Source organism: Eptatretus burgeri, chromosome 14 (genome assembly GCF_056783735.1).
Source record: "Eptatretus burgeri isolate ZD-2024b chromosome 14, Ebu_testis_v1, whole genome shotgun sequence".
In the NCBI taxonomy this organism is placed as follows: domain Eukaryota; kingdom Metazoa; phylum Chordata; class Myxini; order Myxiniformes; family Myxinidae; genus Eptatretus; species Eptatretus burgeri.
Window position 1 is genome coordinate 66,626,257 of NC_140974.1, and position 19,442 is coordinate 66,645,698.

General features: G+C 42.5%; 1 protein-coding gene across 1 annotated transcript in view; it reads right to left on the reverse strand.

Moving 5' to 3' along the window:
• Positions 1 to 4,542: 4,542 nt before the first annotated feature.
• The window catches only part of LOC147013503 (nucleosome assembly protein 1-like 4), a 60,688-nt gene continuing 45,788 nt past the window's right edge, over positions 4,543 to 19,442 (reverse strand). The window contains exons 10-13 of the mRNA XM_085855340.1: positions 17,495 to 17,638; positions 8,503 to 8,559; positions 5,319 to 5,365; positions 4,543 to 5,143 (exon numbers count right to left, since the gene is read on the reverse strand). Of these exons, the coding sequence (XP_085711466.1) occupies positions 5,327 to 5,365; positions 8,503 to 8,559; positions 17,495 to 17,638 (240 nt within the window). The 3' untranslated portion in view covers positions 4,543 to 5,143; positions 5,319 to 5,326. The remainder of the gene's footprint in view (positions 5,144 to 5,318; positions 5,366 to 8,502; positions 8,560 to 17,494; positions 17,639 to 19,442) is intronic.

Sequence of the window (19,442 nt, forward strand, 5' to 3'; positions counted from 1 at the left end):
TGATTCTCGTCCGCTTACAGAGGTCGCGCATTACGTTCATCCAAGCCCATCCCTCGGAGCACTGCAGTTCGAGCAGAGAGTGGTAGGCTCTTGACAGAGGAGTCTGAAGTGAAGGCCCGCTGGGCCGGTTACTGAGCGGTTGTACCAGGCTGATCCCCAGCTGTCGAGTTGGACGTCAAGGGTGTTACAATCCCTGTTGCTGACCCTCGAATCAACTGTGGTCCACCATCGCTTGTGGAAACACGGGCTGCGGTGAACCAGTTGAAGCGGGGCAAAGCTCAGGGATCTGTGGCATCCATGCTGAACTTCTCAAGGCTGGTGGAAATGCTGCACTCGCGTCGTTGCATGCAGTTTTGTGCTCTGCCTGGAACACAGGCATCATCCCAACTGACTGGAAGAGGGGCCTTGTTGTCCCTCTCTGGAAAGGGAAGGGTGATCGCCAAGACTGCAACAACTACCGAGGGGTGACGCTGCTCTCAGTGCCGGGCAAGGTCTTTGCTCGGATAATTCTTGATAGGGTTCGCCACCATCTGCTTGAGCACCAGCGTCCAGAGCAGTCAGGCTTTACACCAAAGAGGTCAACGATTGACCGTATCCTTGCTCTTCGTGTCCTCACTGAACGCAGACGAGAGTTTCGGCAGGGGCTGCTTGCAGCCTATGTTGATCTCTGTAAAGCGTTCGATTCAGTGAATCGGGATGTCCTCTGGAGGATTCTTGGTCTTCGTGGGGTGCCACCGAAACTGATCGATCTGATGTCTGAACTCTACTCTGGTACTGAGAGTGCTGTGAAGTGTGGTGGTACCGCCTATGACTTATTTCCAGTTGTTACTGGAGTTCGTCAGGGATGTGTACTTGCCCCCACACTTTTCAGCACTTGTATGGACTGGATTTTTGGGAGGATGTCGGAGAGATCAAGTTGCGGTGCATCGTTTGGCAATGTCAAGATCTCGGACCTTGATTTTGCAGATGATGCAGTCATCTTTGCGGAGACTTTAGACATCCTCTTGGGGGCCCTCGAGGTGCTGAATGAGGAGTCAGAGCCGTTGGGATTACGGATTTCTTGGGTCAAAACAAAGATCCAGGCTTTCGGTGACATCTTGGATGCTGCTGTCCTGTCTGTGTCTGTTTGTGGTGAGGATGTTGAGGTCGTGGATAGATTCACTTACCTTGGCAGTGATATTCATGTCTCCGCAGGTTGTGAGCCGGAGGTCAATAGACGTCTGGGTCGGGCCTGGGGAGTCAAGGATTCACTGGATCATGGTGTGTGGCGCTGCCGGTACCTGTGCGGGAGGACGAAAGTCCGAGTCTTCAGGTCCTTGGTACTTCCAGTCTTGCTCTATGGGTGCGAGACTTGGACTTTGACCAAGGATCTGAGACGGAGACAATTCCTTTGGTACCAGGTCTCTTCGGAGAATCCTTGGCTATCGCTGGTCGGATTTTGTGTCCAACGAGCGGTTGCTGAGAGAGACTCGGATGAGATTTGTTACCTGCATAGTCCGTGAGCGTCAGCTGCGGCTGTATGGACATGTGGCTCGTTTTCCTGACGCTGATCCTGCTCACCAGATTCTCTCAGCGAGGGAGTCTCATGAGTGGAGGAGGCCAGTGGGCCGACCACGTGCCTCATGGTTGCAGCAGGTTGACCATCATCTCAAGGAGATGGGGATGGGCCTGGCATCTGCCTGGGGGATGGCCAGACGGAGGCCCCTGGAGTACCGGCGGAAAGTGGACGCAGCGACGCGCTGTTCTGGCACATGCTCCCATACCTGACCTCCTTTACACTTAAATTATTGTTTCCAAGTTTCCACAAACTATCCACTGGTTACAACAGTATTTGATTACTCTTGCAGTGTAGTCACATATACAGACACCAAATAATGATTGTAGCTTGATTACAATGTCAATACCGGTACATAAACATCAACTTCTTACAAACTGCATGCACATTTCTAACAACAGGATTCTCTAATTATCGACATTTGTGATTGGTTAGTCTTACCTAATATTATTTTTTTTAAGTAGGAAAGACAACCTAAGTTTCAAGAAATTATATAGGAGCTTCTTAAACTGATGCTGAAATGAAATATCAGAGCTTCTTATACATTCTCTCTCTATCGAGTGCAGCCTGTGGCTGCTGGTTGCATCATTGGTTGGGACGCAGCTATGCCGCTGATGCAGAGTCCCACTTACCAGTGCACTGGCACTCATTTTGCCGACCTCGGAAGGATGACAGGCTGAGTCAACCTCCTGGTGTATTAATTCAGCGGCCAAACAGGGCTTGAACTCAGGACCCGAGGATCCCAAGTCAACTACCACTAAGTCAACACCAGGCTTTTCTTGCACATTTAGCCAGATAATAGTCTGGAGGTAGTGATATCGGCACTGTTATGTGACGGAAATATTGTTAGCTACTCTAAACCAGTGATCTTCACGATTGTTTTTGAGGGGGGCCACTTGTACCGATAAGACGTCAGTGTGAGAGCCACCACACTGCCTGTAGGACTCCATAATGGCTGCTATTAGGCCCCACCTCCACCTACTCTCTTCGTTGTGGTTAACCGGGCTGTAAACGTCATTGTTTGTACACTGCAACCATATCCTGATGTAGTTATGTTACTCTTATGCTTCACATTTGAAACCATTGGGTCAATTTGATAGCATTTATGGCGGATTATGATGGGGTGTTTTCACATTCGTGTATTATCGGCCACACATCGGGGCCACAATTTTGGCCACCAGGAGCCACACTTTAGGCCGCCAGTGGCTCGTGGGCCATACAATGAAGACCAGGGCTCTAAACCAACATCCCTATCTTGTTTAAAACCTTTTTTAAACTCGTTTGTCGTCCCTACATTGCTTTTTTAATTTATCATAATTTTTTTTATTAACTCGCATATTGTAGAATCAGTTGGGGCTGGCAAGGTATCTTATAGGTATGTGCACTCACTTCTGAGCTATCAAGCTTGGATTCAAATCTCTACCCAGCTATAAACTGTGACCCCGGTGTTTCATATGGAGTGTTACTCGCATTACCGACTATCAACAGGTCAACGCACAGGGGCTAGTCATCTTTCAATTCACAGAACAATGTGTGTGTGATCCATTTGGAGGATGTTAAGCCAGAGGACCATGTGATTGTATTAGCTTGTCGGGTGTTATAGATCCCATGGTGTCTTCTCAGAAGAATAAGTGAGTTATCACTTCTTGACATTTTGAAATATGTGCTGTACAGTGAACATGTCGTACACTCGTGGTGCACCACAACAAGGTTGAAAACCTGTATGCACACATTCTAAATATACACAACTAACAGTAGATGGATATATGTTGAAATGTGCTTTATCAAGGGAGACACGAAGCACTGCTCAGCTGAATATTTCAGAAGTAAATCCTTTCTACGTCAAGGTAATACGCTCCTAATTTCAGAAACACCCATTTCCGCATTCTTGAGTATTTAATGAAAACCCTCAAAAAGCCATAGTTTTTGCTTATTAGCTATGAGCCAATACAACCCATCACTTCACTGACGGGGACAATAAAGGGGGAGGTGGAGAGAGACAGAGACACATATACAGATACAGACAAAGAGACAGAGAGAGACAGACAGAGAGAGAGAGGGAGAGAGAGACAGAGAGAGAGAGGGAGAGAGAGACAGACAGAGAGAGGGAGAGAGAGACAGACAGAGACAGACAGAGAGAGAGGAAGAGACAGACAGACAGACAGACAGAGAGACAGAGACAGAGAGAGAGAGAGAGACACACACACACAAACAGGCAGAGACACCAAGAGAGCAACAGAGGTGTGAGAGGAGAGTGCTGCATTTTATTAGGAGGGGGAGCGAATTTTATTTGGAGGTGTTGCCGCTGGCAGCAACACTTGCACAGATATACGGCACAGGCCCACATATGCCTCATTTTCACCTCTTGCCAACCTAAGAACGATTTTTGTCGCACAACATTATAACCTTTCTTTGCCTTTTGGCACAACTAATTTTGGTCATCGTTTTTACATTTGGGTTCATTAAATAAGGTGTGCGAGAAACAACAGAGGGCTCATAATAGGAGGTAGTCATACACTCGGACACAAACGACTCATCTCAGCTCACAAAAATCATGATCAGCTGAAATGAAATCCCACAATAACTAAATCAGAACATAATAGGTTGTCTGCAGTTGGTCAAAACCTGCGATATTTGAGGGTTTACTGCACTGAGTTTCACGGGCGTACATGTGTCACAGACCTGATAGGCTCAGTGGCTTCCTCATGAGTGTGGGTTTCCGTGTGTATTTTGTTCTCCTGTCTCCCTATGTATAATCTACATTTCAGTTTTTTGATCCATCTCTCCTCTGTATTATCACTACACTTATCTCCTATTAATTAAGTCTCTTTCCATTTGACCCTCTTTTGTTTACTTGTCCTTTTCTTTAGCCTTTGAATACTCCACTTTATTTTATTTAAAATTCATTCCCCTCAATCATTTGTCACTTCCTTCACAAACCGTGACAAATCATGTCGAAGAAAGTGGCAGAAACGTGAGAGGCAAGGTGGAGAAATTGTTTTGTATTGCATGTCAAACAACTTCACTGCACAAGGTTTCCAAGAATGTCCCCTGTGCTCACCCCGCAACGAAGCACAAATTTCGAACAAACTAGAACAATCAGGCCTCTCTTTGTATAGATTAGAACATTACAAAGATGAAAAAGGAGACGGCAAACAAAAACGTGTGCACAATTGACAAATTACACAAAACAAGTTGTTCTCAAAATATTAATACAAAATATTGAAAGCCAAGTTTTAGTTTTGGTCACAACCCTGTTTGTTTTCAAATACACGAGCAGCTTGGGTTTCAAAACAACTAAGCTGCCTTTCCAGACAGCAATATAGGAAGATACTGCACTTAAAAATGCATCTCTCCTTCCAACAAGAAACAAATTGCATAATTAACACAGCATTCAGTATTGCAACTTATATGAATGGGAAATGTGATTAATGACAGGCAGAAAAATAACAAACAAAATCACATTTATACCCCAACTGATTCATCCGTCAATTGTCCATCCCATATCCTGCCGAAACCTCTGCCACACAAGCTTTTATGATTGCAAATTGACGTCGCCAAAATTGAAAGGACAGAAAGCAACTCCATCTGGGGGAGGGAATGAGAAAGAATCAGAAAAATATCGATGATGCTTCCTTACAGTGCGCACACTCTCCGTCGTCAAAAATATCATAAGTGTACCAAAGAGGTAAAAGAAAAGATTTGCAATTGTTTGGCAATCAAGTCTTGTGTCAGCAACATGAGAATATTACAGCTGGATTACCTTTTCGATCAGCTATCCTCTTCACACTCCTCTTCCACTCTGACGTCCTGCAATCAAAACAGTTTCGAGAAGTTATACAATAATAGGAATGGTGGAACTTTAAACGATCAAAGAAAATCAAAGAGAATACCATGAGCTAAACAAGCATGGTAGAGTTATGCTACGAAAGCCTGTAATATAAATGTCCATTTCCATGGTAACGCACACCTCTAAGTTGCCAATAAAGCTTTACAAACTATGAATGCATTCAATATTGTTTTCACTATTAATAGAGGTGAAGAACCTCTGCTTCTGAGTTGCTCCATGTGCAGGTCGAATCTAGAGCTCTCCTACTGAATTACTGAATTCTATTTTTGTGCAGCTTTGGGCCTTCTGGGATAGCCAGAGCTTAATTGTCTCGTTTTCGAGGTCAGTTTGTTGTCCTGTTTCCATGTTTTCCTCCCCAAAATTTGTCCTTTCTGCCTATTAAATGCCATCACATTCCCCCTCGCTTAAAAATAAATAAATAAAAACTCACTCAGACACGATCGTTTTCTGCCTTATACCCTGTACAACGTACATCTATCCTTTTCTTCTATAATTTTCTCATCTTCATTGCAGAAAATGCTTCTTCCTTCAAAAGCTTTTTGAAAACATTAAAATGTTTAAATTTCCTTATGTCTCTGGCATCAACAATTCCACTGTTCTTCATCACGATCTATTCTTTCTCTTTTTACACAAGACATATTTTGGAAACCTGTTTCTCACCGAAGCACGTGGTCAGTCGTCCATCCTCCGGTTCCTACAGCATGACCTTTCCTCGAGCCTTCAACATTAACTCATTACACCCGTCTCATGGTCTTTATCTCAGAATTTTAAATTTGGGAACCTTGAGAAGTAGAGTTTGCAGAGATTGTCTGCATACAACCAAATCCACTTAATGTTATTTTAGTGTCAAACCCCTCAGTATCAGTTCCCTCACCCCCTCCAAGATTCTTCCCTTCAACCCACCCCTCTAATCCTATCTCCCCACTCATCCCAAAGATGGATGAATATTTTTGGCTATGATATCTAGAAAAGTTTCCTATTGTTGCTCCTATTTAACCACTGATGGAGTGGTCCATAATGGGTATTTCATAATTAATTTATCAATGTATCGATAACTGGCTGTGCCAAATATATATATATATATATATATATATATATATATATATATATATATATATATACATATATACATATATATATATATATATATATATATATACATATATACATATATACATATATACATATATACATATACATATATACATATATATAATTATATACATATATATATATATATATATATTGTGTGTAGTGTCCGTATACCAAATGTAGTGTCCATATACCATGCGTTTTCCTGTGTAAAATTGGGCATTAAAACTAAATTATCAATATTATTTGGATTTTATACTTTGGTTCATTTGCAACTATGCCTTTTCATGTTATTGACCAATATTAGAAGTAACTATATTATGAACAGATCCCAAATCAAGGCAAATGTAAGTCCACAACAAGCATGTAGTTGGAGATGCATACATCATATAATAACTAATGCGATTCATTCAGCACAAATAATGGTGTGTACGAATCTGATTTGTAAGCAGTATCAAATAGCTTTACATGACCACAAATCCTGTTGACATAAAGAAACCTAACATGCGATTATCTAGTTCATAATATGTGGTATACGCACACTACACAAGATACCAAAATTCGCCTATTTCTCTCTTATCGCAGATTTTACTCCTGTGTAACAGAAAAATCATGGATACTCGCAAGAAAAAAACTGAAATTAACCATCCTGATCATGTTGACAAACCACAAAACAAGAGAACTGTTATTGTCAAACGATATAGAGCCAAATGCAAGAAGAACAGTGAAAAGTATGAGTCAATGAAAAGACGTGACCGAGAATGAAAGCAAGCAGCCAGAGCAAAGGCGAGGAAGGAACCGCTGCAGCTGGACGGTATCAGAGAAAAGAAAAGAAGAGAGATGAGAGCATACAGACACAAGAAGAAAGAACAGGCAGTGACTCGGGAACAGCTGGATTCGCCATAAGAGAAGGGATGATCCATTGCTGCGAAAGAACGCAGGAGAAAGCAACTGGAGCGAGAAAGAAAGAGGGAAGAAAGACGGAATCGAAAAGCGAAGGAAGGCCTATTCAGTCAGAAGAAGAAGTTGGTGGTGCGCAATACACAGAATTGGAGACTGAGGGTACAACTGAAAAATAAATAATTACATTTATATGTGATTTGCTCATGTTGTTTGTTGGTGTTAATGACTGTAGTGTCCGTATACCGATAAATTCGGATTTTGACAGGCACACTTTGGAATGCTGTAATTTTGGCATCAAGTATCCTTATCAAACATTTCAAAGAGTGCCATAAAGGAAATCATGTGTACTGTTGATAAAAAGCAACAAACTCAACTACAACTCAAACTAATAATTTGACAAAATTGCACCATCAATGCACACCCTGATCTTGGAAGACCCGTTTGCATTTCCGAAGATGATATACGTTTCCTACGAGCCGCGATTTGGTCTGAATATCGATATTCCCCAATGCTGAGAGCGTGAGCGGCACATTTGATTGATCGAGATGGTGTAAAATGGCAAAATATTTTGTCCAAGTCGTGCTAAACTGGAGGTTTTTGGAAGTGCAAACAAGGCGATTTGTGTTCGACAGTGTTCATGTACTGTATATAATTTAATTGTGATAAAATTAAGGTTTTGAAGGTTGTAGAAAAAAAATTTTGGGGAAGTTTACTGCCGTTGATGCAGTCTTTTACACCACTCTTATTTAACATGTTACATTCGTTTTTTGTGCTGATTGTGTGTCCTTTATGACATCCTAAAAATACTAAGTTTCCTGGTTGGAGTAATATTGTTTGAATGTTGGACAGTCAGGCTGACAACAATTACCTTACCTCTCTAAACGCATGCATACTCACGACGAGATTCTGTACAATTTGCCAAATTCAGATGCAAAGTACTGCAAAACTGCAGGTTCATGTTCCGAATCATTTTCTACAGTGTTCAAAAGATAGAATTGAATTGAAATTAAGTTGTTCCTTGATCATAGACTGACATCTGTAGACAGAGTGAACCAATTGCTCAACCCCACTTTGCATGTGGTGTAATGAAGAATGCTCTCACCTCATCATCATCATATTCAGCACCTTCATAATATTCACTTTCTGATTCGTCTTCAGACTGCAGCAAAACATTCAAACAGCACTCAATTTAAGACAATCACAGTAAACTAACTTTCCTTGACGAGTTCTCCAAGTCCCTTTTAAAAACACTATGCCAGATTTAAACTAGAACTACGTTGTCGATGGCACACCATCGCATATTCCCGCGTGCACTGCTTTGTCCCATTAACGCTAGGTGAAATTTTATCTTGCAAAATGGATTGACTATTCTTTTGTATTTGATGTGCTTTATGACAAAAGACTTACTATGTTTACTAAATCAGAAGTCATTGTAAGCATGTCAACATTTCATGAAACATTAATTTAACACTGTCCAGCAATATAGAACTGTGCATCAATTTAATCACAGGAATGAACTGTGTATAATATTAATTATAATTATTCATAATCAATTAGATAAATACAGTAAAACCTGTGACTGTTTGTCACTCATGGGAGCCACATAAGTAAGTTCTTTATAAAAGAATTTACCATGCACAATGGTAAATACACTTAAAAAAAAAAAGCTATAAGACATTTTTTTTTTTTTAAATCGACCCCCATGACCCAACCCCTCTGGCCCGGCCCTGAGGGGTCATATCAAAAATCCGAAAGTGTTGTGCACTTCCCCATACATATATCTACTATGTCCCAAAGTTTCAAGTTCCTATTTCAAACGGTGTAGGAGGAGTTACAGGGTAAGACAGACGGACGTACAGACGGCGGAGACAATCACAATATTCCCGCTTTTCATCGAAAGCACGGGAATAACAACATTTTGACTTTCAAACATGGATCTAACCATCCTTGACCTGCACACGATCCAAGCACAAGTTCCTCCTTGAGCTTTGTTTTTTCCCCACATTTTCTTCACAATGGCTTATGGCTCAAGCGTGTACGTATGTAATCATATTCAGAATAGAACAAGGATATTAGGAGAAAGAAAGAAAGAAAGAAAGAAAGAAAGAAAAAAAATCAACCAAAACACGTACACATATATCAGCAGACGATTGACATCTCAAATTAGTTTTGAATTTTGGATCCTCGCATCGTGGATCGATATGCTCAGACCCCACCCCGGTGAGCCCCATAAAGGACAAGTCGAAAACATCTCAAAATGCAAAGCTCTTCCGCATCTGCTTCGTACTCAAAATAAACTTGTATTGGTTAAAATCTGATGTGAACATGCACTACAATGAATAATTAATAGACGAGAAAGTGGGAGAGAAAGAGCAAGCGAGAGAGAGAAGACATACAGGTAGAGATATCTTCAGAGGCTAAGGCGGACAGCACGGGGTCCACAAAACTCCACATCCGAACTGCAGGCATCATCAGTCCGGACCGCAGAGCGAATCCTAACCCCCCCCCTCCGCCCCCCCCCCACCCATCTCAATGGATTGATCACATGGTGATAATTTAGCTGCTAAATTATTCCTGAGTTCATTTTCTATTCAATCTGACCCTAATGGCCTCCCAACTAAGCCATTTATTCATTCAGATTAAAGTACTGTGTCTTATTGTTCCATTCAAACCTTCTTTATATTTCAATCGTGAAATCATGAACCTATTCGGTAAAATCAAGCAATTCTTGTCCTTTTAAAGTATTTACAAGTAATGTGGGTTGTTACTCTTGGTGTTAGATTACAGCGAGCATATAAACAATGCTGACGAACAGTTAAGAGATAAATCAGAGTAGGAATCGACTCCGGAGTAATGGAACCGCTTCAGACTCCGTAGAATTTAGGATTTGATTCCCGGTTCCGATCAAGGGAATCGATTCTAACCGGGTAATGGATTCTTCTACCCAAGCATACAACGCCATATAATACATCTTTAAATTGTTCAGCCATCGGAAATTTAGATAGACGGCAAAATTAATGAACTCATTCCATAACTATTATTTTGCCCCAGCCGAGGTGGTTCATTGTTGAAAACAATATGGGTAACATCTGGCCAAATTAACGTGCGATATATGTTTCCTGCTGAGATGGACAGTGCCTATAGGAAGTGTACACCCCCTTTCAAAATTTTCACCTTTTGTTGCCTCATCGCCTGGAATTACATTGCATTAAATAAGACTTTTTCCACCTTTATTTACACATCGTAACCCACAACTTCCAAGTGAAAAACAAATTCTACAAATTTCTGAAAATTAATTCAAAAAATACAAAACGAGAATATCTTGGTTGGATAAGAGTCTGATTTAATGCAATTCAATTCCAGGCTATAATGCAACAAAAGGTAAAAACTTTGAAAGGGGGTGTAGACTTTGTACAGGCACTGTACAATTTGGAAGGAATTCATACCCCCACGCCCCCCCTTGATGCCAAGGTCTGGATACACCACTGCCCAGAATGTATGTAAAATTTGGTGGAAATTGGCCCAACCGTTTTGTTTCCCCCCCACCCCCCTCATGATTTTCAGACACACACACATTAATACATACACACATATTGTCACCGAGCGAAGCAGTGTCGACTGTCGAAAACACTAACGCTGCGCTGTTGGGCGTGGCTTGGGGTGCACCGATGCGGGGAAGTTGACCGGCCGGACCAATGGGGAGGCAGCACGAGAGAGTCAATGATAATTTCCAAGAATGGTGCCATGCCTTGCTCCAGGTTCAATAAAAGCGCAAGCAAGCGAGTGAAGTCGGTTTGAGAGGTCTGGTCATCTGTCTGGCTGTCTCTTTTCTGTCTGTCTCCGACAGTCTGCTGCCCGAACCACAATGTAAGCAGAACCACTGGAGAACCATGGAAAGCCATTCCTGCCTGCAAGTCATTCCTGTTTGCTGAACTACGGGTTATCCGGTGATCCTGTTAATCCATCTGGGCGAGTTGCGCCAACACCAGACAGACCAAAGGGGTTCTGAGGGTGAACGCTGAACACAATCCTTGAGCACAGCAGTCACGTGAGCCCAACATTCACGACACCACTCGCATCTCCTCCTTCCCTTTCCTTCACTCCCCCACACTTTGGGAATAACACAAGCCCAACTGTTTGTGTGGAGTAAGCGAGAGGCCGTAACCACGCCTCAATCTTCTACCTCCCTCTTCCTATCTACGTTTTCTATCCAGATGGGATAATTAGATCATTCAATAAGGTAACCTGACGGTGGGCACATGACCCTGTTATATTTGATCTTTGCTGGTGTGAGAAACCCCCTCATACATTGCGGTGCACTCGCTCCGGAAACTCGTAACAATACATACATACTCATGTACATATACAGTGGGGAGAACAAGTATTTGATACACTGCCGATTTTGCAGGTTTTCCCACTTACAAAACACGTAGAGGTCTGTAATTTTTATCATAGGTACACTTCAACTGTGAAAGACGGAATCTAAAACAAAAATTCTGAAAATCACATTGTATGATTTTTAAATAATTAATTTGCATTTTATTGCACGAAATAAGTATTTGATCATCTACCAACCAGTAAGAATTCCGGCTCTCACAGACCTGTTAGTTTTTTCTTTAAGAAGCCCTCCCATTCTCCACTCATTACCTAGATTAACTGCACCTGTTTGAACTCATTATCTGCATAAAAGACAGCTGTCAACACTCAATCAATCAGACTCCAACCTCTCCACAATGGGCAAGACCAGAGAGCTGTCTAAGGACATCAGCGACAAAATTGTAGACTCGCACAAGGCTGGGATGGGCTACAGGACAATAGGCAAACAGCTTGGTGAGAAGGCAACAACTGTTGGCGCAATTATTAGAAAATGGAAGAAGTTCAAGATAACAGTCAATCTCCCTTGGTCTGGGGCTCCATGCAAGATCTCACCTCGTGGAGCCTCAATTATCATGAGAAAGGTGAGGGATCAGCCCAGAACTACACGGCAGGTCCTGGTCAATGACCTGAGGAGAGCTGGGACCACAGTATCAAAGAAAACCTTAAGTAACACACTACGCCGTCATAGATTAAAATCCTGCAGCGCACGCAAGGTCCCTCTGCTCAAGCCAGCGCATGTCCAGGCCCGTCTGAAGTTTGCCAATGACCATCTGGATGATCCAGAGGAGGAATGGGAGAAGGTCCTGTGGTCTGATGAGACCAAAATAGAGCTTTTTGGTTTAAACTCCACTCGCTGTGTTTGGAGGAAGAAGAAGGATGAGTACAACCCCAAGAACACCATCCCAACCGTGAAGCATGGAGGTGGAAACATCATTCTTTGGGGATGCTTTTCTGCAAAGGGGACAGGACGACTGCACCGTATTGAGGGGAGGATGGATGGGGCCATGTATCGCGAGATCTTGGCCAACAACCTCCTTCGCTCAACAAGAGCATTGAAGATGGGGTGTGACTGGGTCTTCCAGCATGACAACGACCCGGAACACAGCCAGGGCAACTAAGGAATGGCTCCGTTAGAAGCATCTCAAGGTCCTGCAGTGGCCTAGCCAGCCTTGAGACCTGAAACCAATAGAAAATTTTTGGAGGGAGCTGAAAGTCTGTGTTGCCCAGCGACAGCCCTGAAACCTGAAGGATCTGGAGAAGATCTGTATGGAGGAGTGGGCCAAAATCCCTGCTGCAGTCTGTGCAAACCTGGTTAAGAACTACAGGAAACGTCTGATCTCTGTCATTGCAAACAAAGATTTCTGCACCAAACATTAAGTTCTGTTTTTCTGACTTATCAAATACTTATTTCATGCAATATAATGCAAATTAATTATTTTAAAATCATACAATGTGATTTTCAGGATTTTTGTTTTTGATTCCGTCTTTCACAGTTAAAGTGTACCTATGATAAAAATTACAGACCTCTACGTGCTTTGTAAGTGGGAAAATCTGCAAAATCGGCAGTGTATCAAATACTTGTTCTCCCCACTGTATGCATACATAGAAATGTCTTGTCTTACATAATACCATTTTGTCGCATCAGCAGATATCTGAAGTGGAACTCCAGGCAACCCTCCCCCAACAACCCCACCCAGCTTTCAGATGGTCCAACTCAAACCCAGCCCCTTTCAAGTTAAATGATAGCTGTGATAAATTTTAGGAATCTTGAACATGATGATTCGAGAAAGATTGAAAAAGGGATGATTGTCAACAGTTTACAATTCAGTACCCCTGAAATAGACAAAGCTTTTAAAAAGAAAATTGATAACTGAACTCACCGAGCTGTGATTGCACACTTGAAACTGTGGTGGAAAATTTCTTTTAAAATATTAGCTTGACGTTTTTTTGTTTGGTTGTGGCCCAATTAAGCTGAATGATTGATTTAACTTAGCAAATTAAGGCTTCTAGCCAATATAATAAATATATTAATAAAACCTGGATGAGAGACAATGATTGATTTTAAAGCTCATGAGAAACATGATTATTACATTCATTTTATGAGTATTAATTGACTTGATTGAAGCTTGTATGATTACAAATATGAGCCCCATGGACATACATAGAAGGTCCATGGGGACATACATAATTGATACAGCTCTGTACTCTTATTGCAACGAAAACTAATAGCTAACAAGCTGAATACCATGAATGACCCCAACATTGAGTGAAAGCTGATGACCAAATGATGTTGATACTTGGGCAGCCGATTACCAAACAATATAAACGCGTGAGGCCATTTGAAGCAAAGACCTCCATTCTCCAGAGAAATTTGTTTCCAACGTCATCTCACGATTTTCAAACCCGCGCTCACAGTCGTTAAATAAATACTCTGTGGAGAAAGCCATGATTTACAAGAATTCAAAGTGTTGGTATTCAACAGAAAGGACCCTAGGATCACCGAAACGTTCAATCTTTCGCAAGATAAGACTAACATAAGGCGCCATGTTGCCTGCACGACGTCACGTGACCCGCCAGCTCGGGGTCCGATGAAATATTTTAACATTTTAAAACGTCTGTTTTTCGCCAGAATTATTTTGGATACTTGTAGAGCACGTCACCAAATATTCGAAAATATAAGCCAAGATCGGATACACTACCGATAAGCATTCCCCCAGGGGGATACGGTACGAGGTCAAGCAGTGAACGGAAAGCATGTGGTGTTCCTTTCAATACCCAACGGTTATTTGAATTCAATACATTTTCCTCATGAAAACTGTGTTTCTGCTCAGATTTTACGAAAATTATCTACGTTATGACTGTAGCTACACCAGAAGGTCCCAAAAGTAAAAACAGAAATTGAATAGAACTTTCGATAGCCTCGTGAGGCGGCATGGAAGCCAATGGAAGAAGCCTCCCCTCGGTGCAATGCATTCCAAACAGACCGAGGATACAAAACATTCAAATTTCACAAATCTTGATGCAACCGAGTGTGAATCAACCTTAGCGACTGCGAAAAGTGAAAACAGAATTTAAAATGAACTTAAAAAACAAAAATTTGAAAACCCCCTCCTATTCACAAAGTCAAACGTCGGGGTAACAAAATACTTATGTGGGGTGAAAGTGGGGTAGTAGATGATGAAGCCACGAGCTCAGTAAGCTAAGCAAGTTGGAATGTTCAGCTAATATGCTGCACCACCCATTTTCTGTGATGTAAGGTGATGATACTCATTTCCTCTTGAATACTTTCAAAGGCTTTTAAATGCTTGTAAAGGTATAAAGTCGATTGTAAATCATTGTAATTAACTAAAGTTGTTTTGTCACCATATATAGAGTTGTTCACAAAGAAGGATCATGGGTAAAAGATCGAACCCAACCCAGAGTTGAGGAAAATGAAAGTGTTTTTGTATTACGTCCTTGAAGAGAGGAAGCAGCCCTCACATTTGTCTTAAGAGTGGAAGATGAATTCCCATGCTCGCACACAAACCATATAGTATGGTGTTTGCTAATTAAGAGACTGAGGAACATTGAGTGATTTGTAGTTTTGCCAAGATAACGTACTGTTATTTGTCCAACCCATGCCCACTCCTTCCCTCTTCCTATGCAAATAACTTTGCTATAAAGAAGCTCGGCTTGTGAAACAGAATTGAGAGAAGGAAGAGTTCACAGCAGCTCATCTTGGTGTTGCTCTGTGTATTTGTTTCTTCCCGTGTACATGTAAGTAAATTATTCAACTCTCACTGGAACTTGAGTTACTGGAGTGAGGTTTGATTCCATTGGAAGTTTGAGTAATTCCACCACAACACAAGCATAAAGATGAGACACCATTGCAGAGAGGGTGAGAAAGAAATGGGTGTAGAAGTAAAAAAAAAAAAAAAGCACCAAGTAAAACTGATCATAGTAAAACTGATCGCCAAGTAAAAATACTTAGGCCCTTTCAACATAGCAATTGATGCACTAACAGAGGTCATAAAGCAGCTCAATGAAGATAAAATCTGATCCAACCATGTACTGTCTGGTATCTTTTTGAGGTTTGTTGAAATTTTGATGACAGAAACTCAAATGGAAAAAAAGTTATGGTGTGGACAGACAGACAGGTGGACAGACAGACAGGTGGACAGACAGACAGGTGGACAGACAGACAGGTGGACAGACAGACAGGTGGACAGACAGACAGGTGGACAGACAGACAGGTGGACAGACAGACAGGTGGACAGACAGACAGGTGGACAGACAGACAGGTGGACAGACAGACAGGTGGACAGACAGACAGGTGGACAGACAGACAGGTGGACAGACAGACAGGTGGACAGACAGACAGGTGGACAGACAGACAGGTGGACAGACAGACAGGTGGACAGACAGACAGACAGGACAGACAGACAGACAGACACACCCTCACGCTGCGTGGGGGTACAAGCTAACAATCACAAAGCTTTGATATGCTCACCACCACACAAAATAATCAACATGCAAAGCAATTTCAACTAGAGAATACCAAAACAGACACGTTAGCAAGTAATTGGGAGACTACCTCTGGTGGAATGCATTTATGGTGAAGGGAAAGAGGCTCTTTTTTGTTTTTTGGGTTGCAGCAGAGTCCTGTCAGTCTTTGAAAAGTCATTCGAAAATGTAATCCACAAAAATTGACGTTGCGTAAGAAAAACGTCAACCTAGCATGTCAAAAAAAGCTGAGCAGTCTCTTCTTTCCACAATTTTATGAAATCAAATCTTCACCATTTTAAGCATCCCATACGAATCATACTCAAAAGGTGATCATGATTTCTTGCAGAAGGAATAACTAGTCTTACTCGTGAAGGTTACTCTCTATCTGCGTTGGGTGTGGGGGGAGAAGGTAGAACAATGGATGTGATCAACAGAAAGTTTATCCAAGTATGTTAACTGCTGTGGGAAGCAATGTTATCCATATCTCGTGGCCTTCTCAATCACCAGATGTGAACCCAATCGAGCATTGATGGGATATTCTGGAACGATGCCCGAGATGACGTTTTCCACCTCCATCAAACAGGTGAGAGATGATTGACTTTGTCGTGAAAGAATGGTGCCGCATCCCTCCTGCAGAATTCCAGATGCTGGTGGACTCTGCCACAGCACATGCAGGCCGTACTGGCCGCACGTGGTGGCCCAAAGTCCTATGAAGTGACTTTACATTGGAGTTCCCATTTTATTGTTCACTACCTGTGCATGAGGCAAAAACATGCATCCCGCTTATGTGCATATGCAATACATTGTGGTTATATAGCTCGGATAATCACAATTGCACTGGGGTTGCAGTTGTACTGGCTGATATCAGAGGCTTACAGCCTACACACACTGTCATCTTCACAAGGCCCATGATACCTATCGGCTCCAACCTTTTGATACTTGATCCTTTTAAGTCACTTTGGTTGTTTTGCACTGAGCGGAAAACTTGTATGGAGGCTTTGGTGATTGCCAACATGATACTTCCGAAGATGTCTTCCACGACTTCTAGCTCTTCCACGAGCCTAGACCATGTATTTTTAAAAAGCCTTAGGCTTATCATAGCATGAACACAGCAGACGTATGATTTTTTTTCAAGTTACAATTGTGGGTAGCTTCAGGCAAGCTGTCCAATGAGTATACAGCAGACAAACACTTGCTCCATTATATGTAGATTACTAATTTGTCATACTCACTTCCTCCGGTTCATCCTCATCCTCATTCTCCTCATATTCTATCGCCTCCCCAGTAAAATAGAGGACAGCTTTTGGCACGATTTCCTCCCGGAATAATTGACCGATTTGAAAATCCGCTGCCAGGATCATCGCATTTTCAGCATCCTGAGAGAAGTGTGAAAATTAATAAACAAACAAACCAACACAAAGGGGAGGGGCGGTGACAATAAAAACATATAAATGAAAGAAATAAATTTCATTTCAAATAAATACTTTTCCAAAACAGCTTAAGTTAAGATTATTTTTGAAAGATAGGATGAAAACATCAGAATAAGAAGCGGTAAATTAAGTATCAACAAAATAAAAAAAACAAACGAGGAATTTCATCATAAATTGGCGACAAGCTGCGTGCGTGTGACCTAATTTATAAACGCCTCAGAAAGAACAATATAGACTAGAGTAGACCTCATCCATCTCGGTGTGAACAAACATGCCTTCAGTCGGGAATGAAATCGCCGCACTTTGACGTAATCCACATTCAAGGTACAAAATCAACTTGGGGTTAAATAACACAACTTTGTTAAGCTGTGACTAAGGCCACCAGCCCTGGCACGCGAATAGAGGGTGCAAGTTTGCAGAGCACCTCATATGCGCATGCCACAGGTGCTTCGGTATGGTTGACAAGCACAGAACGAGTGGTCAACTGATATCTGGCAAGTTGAGTTTATCGGCACTGGCCGATGATGGGGCTGATATTGCTGATTTTTTTTTTTAATTAAAAATCAAAAAAAAAAATCCTTCTCGTACTGTAATGGTAGGCAGCTAGAGCTCTCCTCGTGTCAATTTGGCAACTGCAGCCACCCTTCAGGTCAGGTGACTACTGCAGAACGTTGGTGAGAGCTTGCTGGATAGACCTACGATGAAAAGGTACGACTGTGTTGTATATTTGTATATTCCTAACTTTCAAAATCTCAATTAATTTAATTTCCCACAGCAAACCAAGCTGTTTTTGCCAAACCCACTGTTCGTGCTGCGGGACCCCGACAGATGTCATCCATATACAGGGACACCTTCCACATGCCGACTCTCACACTGTGGGACTTTCCCAAAGCACTTACACACACGGGCCGTCTCACGACCTTTCATGCTCTCACTGCATTTTCACACTCACAAGCCGCCTCTTACCCATCAGAACACAGAATGTCTCTCGGAGGTCATGCATCCAAATCTGATTCATGCCGGGTGCACCTTTCGTGCCATGCATGCTCCAGAGCATGCCATGTGCCGCACCCTGGTTTCCATGGGAATATTTTAATCTGTACTTGTATTGTTACGAATCTGGAAGCCTTGTGCACACAGACAGACAGCAGTCTCCGTAGCTTAGTTATTTCGATAAGTGTGTGTTTCAAGTTAGGGCCCCCTACCTGTGTCTAATGGGATTACATACATGCATTGCGAAGTTATTTTGATAGGGTTTTCTTTTATTTTTACATCAATGATAACTACAACAACACACCTTCACCTCGCTTCCTCAACCCGGCACCATTGCACGTACGTGGGCGAAGCCCACGCAGGACCATATTACTCTGCCTGTTTGGGGGGTGGTCTGCCGCAACGGCTGTCACGCTCCCCCCCTCCCCCCCCCGGTCCAATCAGCGGACTTGGCGCCCCTTTCGGCCATTCACGGGGGTAACGAGCGAATCGTATGATGGAACCGACCAATGAGGAGGCAAATGGTGAGAGGAACAAGCCCCTCCCTCCAGAGAAGAGATAGATGGGACGGCGCAGTGTCCGCAGCTTCTGGTCTCGTGTCGCTGCTGGTCTTCTGGTCTCGTGTCGCTGCTGGTCTTCTGGCTCTCGTGTCGTCGCTGGCTTTGGGCTCGTCACGTGCGGGAGCCCGACTCTGTCCTCCGTAGCCGGTGCTTGCTGCATTGAGCTGCAGGTTCGAGTCCCGCCGATCCAGGACGTC